Source organism: Excalfactoria chinensis, chromosome 11 (genome assembly GCF_039878825.1).
Source record: "Excalfactoria chinensis isolate bCotChi1 chromosome 11, bCotChi1.hap2, whole genome shotgun sequence".
Lineage (NCBI taxonomy): Eukaryota > Metazoa > Chordata > Aves > Galliformes > Phasianidae > Excalfactoria > Excalfactoria chinensis.
The window spans coordinates 1,886,942-1,894,399 of NC_092835.1; the positions used below are offsets into that span (position 1 = coordinate 1,886,942).

The 7,458-nt window shown below is 48.3% G+C and overlaps 1 protein-coding gene across 1 annotated transcript in view; it reads left to right on the plus strand.

Annotated features, from left to right (window-relative positions):
* SLC7A5 (solute carrier family 7 member 5) overlaps positions 1-7,200 on the plus strand; it is a 30,631-nt gene extending 23,431 nt beyond the window's left edge. Inside the window, exons 5-10 of the mRNA XM_072346743.1 lie at positions 202-325; positions 1,424-1,527; positions 2,077-2,173; positions 2,499-2,648; positions 3,432-3,609; positions 5,261-7,200. Of these exons, the coding sequence (XP_072202844.1) occupies positions 202-325; positions 1,424-1,527; positions 2,077-2,173; positions 2,499-2,648; positions 3,432-3,609; positions 5,261-5,316 (709 nt within the window). The 3' untranslated portion in view covers positions 5,317-7,200. The remainder of the gene's footprint in view (positions 1-201; positions 326-1,423; positions 1,528-2,076; positions 2,174-2,498; positions 2,649-3,431; positions 3,610-5,260) is intronic.
* The last annotated feature ends 258 nt before the right edge of the window (positions 7,201-7,458 follow it).

Here is a 7,458-nt window from a genome sequence, read left to right on the forward strand (position 1 = left end):
GTCAGCTCTGGGCTGTTCCCATTTGCTGCTCTCCTGGAGGAAAGCAGTGCGACTGAGAAACTGGAGAGCCATGGAGGAGCAGAACGGCTCCTGCCAGCTCTTAAGTGAGTGCAGGAGGGCTGCAGCGTGAGCCTTCAGCACTCCCTGTCAGCAGCTGTCTTCTGAGTTAGAGCTGCGTAACAATTGATGTTTTCTTCCTAGAAACCTGCCTCTGGCTATCATCATCTCACTACCTGTAGTCACTTTGGTTTATGTGCTGACAAACTTGGCTTACTTCACAACCCTGTCCACGGAGCAGATGCTGACGTCCGAAGCCGTGGCTGTGGTAGGTGCATTTCTAATGTGACTCATCTGGCTTACAGGGCTGGTTAAATTGAACTTACAATCTCTGCATACATCTCCTACTTTGTCCCTTGTTGATCGTGGCCGCTTATTAAAAAATAAATAGATGAAATAAGCTGTCGTTTGATGGGAAATAAAGAGCAACTGTGACAGAGCAGGGAAGAACGGCATGATACCAGGGGGATTAATCACAGATGGGGGAGGGGGGGGGTCAGTTAGCACTGCTCTTTGTTCAGAAATAGCCCAGGTTGCTGCTGCTGGCCCCATGACTTATCATCAGTTACCGGAACGTGATATTTATGGGAAAAGGTCATTCAGACAATACTGGACTGAACTGTTCTCTCTCTGTATCTTCCTTGTTACAATTAAGAGAGGAAAAAGAATACCTCCATTAATTAAAATGCCACGGAGGTCAGAAATCTGATTGCTTCAGAAACGAGTGGTGTGGCATGACCTTGCAAAACAGAGTGTGACCGAGATTGTCTGATGCTTTAGGGGGAATCTTCTGGCCCAGGATGGTCAGCGTGGGCCATCAGGTGACAGCTCCATCCTTTGGGTCAGCGCAGAGCTCCAGCCTGCAAGCACACAGTGTGGCAGGGGGGTTGAAACTAGATGATCATTAATGGTCCTTTTCAACCCAGGCCATCCTATGATCCTATGACTCTATGAAATAGCAGCCTGCGTTGAGTTACTCTTGTTTTGTTCCTTTGCATGTCTGCTAAAATCAACATGGCTGTGATGGCACAGGGCTGCAGTGTGAGTCTGTAATTCAAAGCTACGACTCCAGGTCGCTGTGTTTGTACAGGGCCATGTTTCAATGTCCTCACTCAGCTCCATGCCTGCAGTTAGCAATATCTGAAGGGCTGAATCTACTTCCATTTGGCTGTGAGCTTTTGGGTAACTGTTCCAGTAAATATGCATTAAAATACATGCATAAAATACATACATAAAATGCAATAAAAGCTGTTCTCAGGGAAAGAGTTAATTGTTCAGATTACTGCAAATGTTAAAGCTTTGTAGGCAACCATGAGTTCTCTTGGACATTTGGGTGTGATGTACCGTTCTCATTGACTCCATTTAGGACTTCGGGAATTACCACCTTGGTGTCATGTCCTGGATCATACCTGTCTTTGTGGGCTTATCGTGCTTTGGATCTGTTAATGGATCCCTCTTCACCTCTTCTCGGTACGTTTCTTGTTGAGTTTTGTGGGCTTTGTTTACAAGCAGTGCTCAATGCCTCTGGGTTTGGAACAGTTGTCCTCCCTGGAGCAGCTGTGGATAGACACAAAGTCTGAAGGGTCTGGAGGCCATGTGGGGAATGATAGAAACAAAAACAAGGCCTTAAAACCATATCCATTTTAAAAAGAGAGCCTGCAGTCATCCTAGTCTTCCGTTCCTCAAGCAAAGTCCTGTTGAAGTTAATTAGGACATAAACAAACACAGGCTTGGAGCTCATTGGCATTGCCTGAGAAAGTGGGTGTAATGAAAACCAGAAACTTACGCAACTTCAAGGCTGAGAACTCCCTTCAGAATGAGGAGAAAGGATGGGGAGGACACGGGCTGAGGAGGTTCAGGTCTGATGCATCTCCCCAAGGTTATCTTAGGAAAGTCACTTAACTGTTTGCTCCGGAAAGGAGGATGTAAATACATCTTTTTGGGCTATCCCTAAGCAGAAGACAAAGCCCAGCCCAGGGCTGAAGGTTGCAGTGGTCATAAATTCTCTGTGTCCCTCAGGCTGTTCTTCGTTGGATCCCGAGAAGGACACCTACCTTCAATTCTCTCCATGATTCACCCCAGGCTTCTCACTCCTGTGCCATCCCTCGTCTTTACGGTAAGCCCTGGGGTGTGTGATGGGGAGTGTCAGCCTGGTGTTGGGACAAGGGTTTGGGGATGGGATCCCGATTGGAGAAGGACTCCAAGTACAGCCATCTCTGCTTGCTGCTGTGAGAGGGGACAGGTTCTTCTTCTCATCATATCTGATATTCCATTTTTGTTTAGTAATCGTTCCAAGCACCATTCAAAAATAGTTTAAAAAGTAAAAAAAACAGTCAACCTGATTCTCTTCTTGGCACACAACTCCCATGTTCGTTGCTTTAATACATGCAGTTTTTCCTACCTTTCCCTTTGCTAATGGCTTTATATTTTTTTGGATGCAGTGTGTCATGACCCTGCTCTACGCCTTTTCCAATGACATTTTCTCAGTCATCAACTTCTTCAGCTTCTTCAACTGGCTGTGTGTAGCCCTGGCCATCATAGGCATGATGTGGCTGCGTTACAAGAAGCCAGAGCTGGAAAGGCCTATCAAGGTATGAGCAGTGCAGGAACTGTTTCAGGTTCTCCCAGTGCTGGGCTTCTTCATTTGAAATAGCTCTTTCAAACCAGTCAGAGGCTCCAGCTCCTCTTCCTATATGGAAAAGGGAGTGAAATGGGAAATGTATTGCCATCAGGAGAAGAGCTGTGGAAGCATGAGCTGTGTAGTTATCAGTGATGTCCCAGATGCATCAGAACCTGCCAAAAGCAAATGGGTGCACTCACCACCCAGGAGGTGAAGAGCTGTTGTGATCATGAGAGCATGGGCATGAAGGATGCTCTGGGTGGCAGAGCTGTGGGGTGGCCCAGCACAGAGCTCTCAGTGACTAACATGCTCCCCAGGCTGTGACTCTCAGTGAAATGCTCCGTAGCATCGTGGGATTCACTTTAAATGATTTAATAAAGCAGACAAACCCATGCCTGCAGAGATGAGAACTTTGTTCTATTTGTCCTTGGCCAGCTTGGCAGCTCTGCATCCCAGCTGGGAGGAGGCCAAGACCATGTCAGCCACAAGCATGCCTGCCTTCCTTATGGGCATGCTTCTCACTCATCCCCCAGAGCACACTCAGGTCTCTGCCAGGCAACGGGGGGCCAGAGAGAAACAAACTCTCAGACCTGTATTGGTGCCTTCCCAGAGTAACTCTTTCCATGGCTTGTGCTGTGTCTGTTGCTGCATTTGATGCTGTCGGTTCAGATGTTTTTTTATAAGGAATCATTCCGGAATGTTTTTCCTTCTTCCCCTGATATAAGTTCTTACCCTTCCTTTGGTCCTCGCTTAGGTGAACATCTGCCTGCCCATTTTCTTCATCCTGGCTTGCTTGTTTCTCATTGCTGTTTCCTTCTGGATGACACCAAAAGAGTGCGGGATCGGCTTTGCCATCATCTTCAGCGGGATTCCTTTTTACATGTTTGGGGTCTGGTGGCAAAACAAGCCCAAATGGATTCTCCAGGGCATCTGTAAGTATTGCCAGGGCAGAGCAAGGGTGCAGCCTTGGAATAGCAGCGCCTCCAGTGAGCATGCTGCAGCTAGCAGCGCTGGCTCTTGTTTGTGCAGGGAGGGTTCCCAATGCCTTGGCTCTGATCAATGCTTTTAACACCAGCAAGTTTTAGCTTGACGATTACCTTATCTAACAAGCACCTAAAGTGCACCTTGGCTTGTGATAGTTGCAAAATTTGGGCCAAATATCTGTGGTGGAACGTAACTCAGTGAGCACGTTGCTGCATCCTGCCCCTTGTAAAAGCACAGGTCAAGCCTTTGCCAGCAGAGAATACCTCTGTAGCGGTGTTGGGAGGGAAAAGTAATAACAGTTCAGCAGTCTGAGCACAGTTGGCCTAAATTTGACTGCTGTCAGATGAGAATTAGTCCCACTTCATTGGTCAGCCAGCGCTAACATTTCTATTCCAGTCCAAGTTCCCTTTGACATCCAAATGTGACAGCAGAGCAAGGGGTGGAGAAAACCCTCCATCCCCTGGATGTTTTCTCTTATGAGGCTTATTTTTAAGGCGTCTTTGGGTAAGGTTTTCCAATGGAGTGTATTTGGAAGGGCTGGGAATGCTGTGCTTGGCACACGCAACCTCTGTCTGAACAACTGCATCAAGGAAGTCAGTCCACGTTACCCAAGCTCGGAGGTCTCCCATCTGCCTCCCAGCCCTCGTGCTGCAGGCTGACCCAGAAAAGCAGACATGTAGAACTGCCCAGCCTCAGCTGGGTGCTTTTTATGATGAAGAAAAAGATGTTTAACAGCGCTCAGCACTCGTAATCCTTTTTTATTTTAACACTTTTTTTCCCCTCACTTTTTTATTATTCTGAGTATTAGGCTCAGTTCCTGGAAGAGCCATTATTGCTGTGCCCAGGTGGTAAATTACTGCATTAATTACTTTCCCCCCCACCAACGGCTTTTAAGGATAAGAGAGAAAATCTCTGGGAACACACAGTGATAATCCTGCGAATGCCCTGCTAGAAATGTGAACTTTAAGCACGTGTCTACAAATATACATTGTGAATAATTCAACCACCTCCAACTAATCTGAGTTTGACTCCGCTTGCGTGCATGTAGAACTGCTGCTGGTTTTCCTTGGAAAGGCTGTTTTGTGGCATCCAAACAGGGAAGCAGAAGAAAGGTGTGCTTGGATAGCAGCCACCGTAACGAATGCTGGGAAAATAAAGAGGTCTAAAGAAGGTGTGTGCACGTACAGCTAAGGTTTTCCAAATTGGAAGAAGATGCTTTGGCCTGTGCCCCTTCCTGCTATTGTGCCTGACTCTGTTTGGACTGCTTACAGCTTTGGCATTCTAATGCAGTTACCGTGTCACCATGCAAGTAGAAGCTGGTGCCGAGTGGTTCCAGGGCAGTGCAGCATCCATCTGCAGGATCAAAGCTCCTCCTGTTACATGCTTGAGTTCTAAGCAGGAGTGGAGAGCAGCCCGTGGTTTGTTTGCTTCAAGCTTTAAACAGTACTTGGACTAATCCTGCTCAGAACTGCAGTGGGTTGGCTAAGGGGTGTGCCCTGCTTCTTCTGAAGCAAAGAATTGTGAGCTGAGACCAAGATCAATATGTTGGGCTCTCTGTAAGCAATCCCTTTGACCCGTACTTTGCTTTTTCTCCCGCAGTCCACGCAACAGCCGTGTGCCAGAAACTGATGGAAGTGGTTCCGCAAGAATCGTAAGCAGGAAAAGCAGAGACGTTCGGCTTGAGGAAACGCACAATATTGTTTCAAGACGACACAAGGAGAAAAACACTTCTGATCCCTCATCAATAAAACCTAAGCACTGGAGCACCCTGTCAGAACTGCTTCGTGTCTGACACGGTGCCGCCTGCTCTGCCTTGCCTCCTCCAGCCCTCCTGCTGCCGCCTGAGAAGTTCTTGGTACGAACGTGGGCCAGGAAGAGGAATTCCTGCCGGCGACTTCTTGTGCATCCAGTCAGCCTCTGTGCGTGTGTGTGTGTGATACTGAGGGCCGTACCTCAGTTCTGTGTGGGCTTACTAAGTTGAGAGATGAGCCTGACCCACCTGCCCTACCTGGTCGGGGAGTGGGTGAGGAGGAAGGGTTGTTTGAGGGCTTGGGCTGGTGCTGGCTCTCACGCACGTGCAAGCTCACGCATATATCTGTGCTACTGGTGCTTTGCGTTCTGTCCAGTGAGTGCCCCTGGTGGTGATGGATAGAGGTGAGACAAGGCAGAGCAGAACTAGTGTCAGAGAAATGAGAGCGAGGAAGCCTCATCTGACTTGGCTGTCTGGTCCCCAGCTGTTGTGCGGCTGTCGCTCTCAGCTCCAAACCATCTCCTGCTGTTGAGCCAGTTTGCTGGGATGCCCTTCTCAAAAATGCCCACCCTGAGCCCTGTGTGATCACGCTGGGATGGAGCAGGCCTAGTTGCTCCCAGTTAGCCCAGGGAACTGCAGGTGGTCAGTTCCTTAGCCTGCTCGCACCTTGTTTTTGTGTAGGTATCATCCAGCGTGGGGTGAGCCCCTCTTTGCCCTGCCCTTGCCTGCAGGGTTGATCAATACATGCCCCTAAGCCAACTATGAAGATGAAATATGGGTGGGATTCTCCTGGTTTGTTCCCTGGGTTCTACATGGCAGGTAGAACCAACTGGGTCTGGGGGGTAGAAAGGGGCACACACCCCAATGGCTGGGCCTGATTTAACCCTAGTCTGCTGTTTTGCTCAAGGACTGGAGGCTTCTTGAACAAGTGGCTCATATTGCCTCTGCATTCCATGTGATAGTCAATTGGAAATCAAATGCATCTTTTCCTCACCAGTAAGCTGCACTTGTCTCTGTGGCAGTCTTTTTTTGTGCTTGTGCTTCAGAAAATGGTCGGTGATCCTCTTATTCCTCTGCCGTACTTTTGTAAATTAAGCTGTTTGGAAGCTGGCATCCTCCAAGAGCAATTGCTACCTACTGGATTCTCCTCTTAGCATAGAGTCGTTTTGGAGAAGAGGCATTAAGGACAACAATGGTACTACTAGCTCATGCTTTGTCCTTTTAAGAAGCTCTTCAGCAAAAAAAAAGAAGCATTTATGTTATAGCAGGTGGGCAGCTTCTGTCCCAGCGTGTGTGGCAGCGACCACAGCTGTGTCCCACACGTGTCTATGTGCAGCTCCTTGCTATTGCTTTGCCAGGCGTGCATCTTTGCTTTAAGGCAGGGATAGGTGAGACAATCATCGTGCTGAAACCTGTGTGGTCACACTGCTTATTCCATGGCAATACAGTGCAGAGATACCCAGCCCAGCCCTGCTATGCTTCACATTGCGTCAATGCACAGCTCTGCTTGAGCTGAGTTAACCTATGGAGAACTGCAGCTGGTTGGGGTATGTCTGCAGTGCAGAAGTACCCAAAGTTCTGGCCAGTGCATGGCTGTTCAGGGACCTACGTGCAATGAATTGGAGCATCTCAGAGCCCATGGGGAGACTTTTGCATAGATAAGGTCACGAGCTATATAAATCCTGAACTCGGTTTTCCTCTGCACGAGGAGTCCTCTTCCAGCTGAAGGCTGAGATGTTTTTGCAGGGTAGCAATGGGAACTCGCTCCTTATGGGCCTGTTTTATGGAGTCTCTCCCCCTCCCCTTTGGTCTTGGCAGGTTTTGGCTGCAGTGGTCTAAGGGCTGGTTTCCTGCAGGGCCTGGATTGAACTTAGGGACTCTCAGTGCTAATGATATAAACCAGCAGAATCAAGTCGAGTACTGATTTACATCAGATTTAACTTGCATCATAAGACCAATCCACAGAGAGCTCAGAAATGGGTCCAAGTCTCCCAAACGTCTGGGGATCGTTTGGTTTGGGCATAATCTCTTAATGAGTTTCATCAGT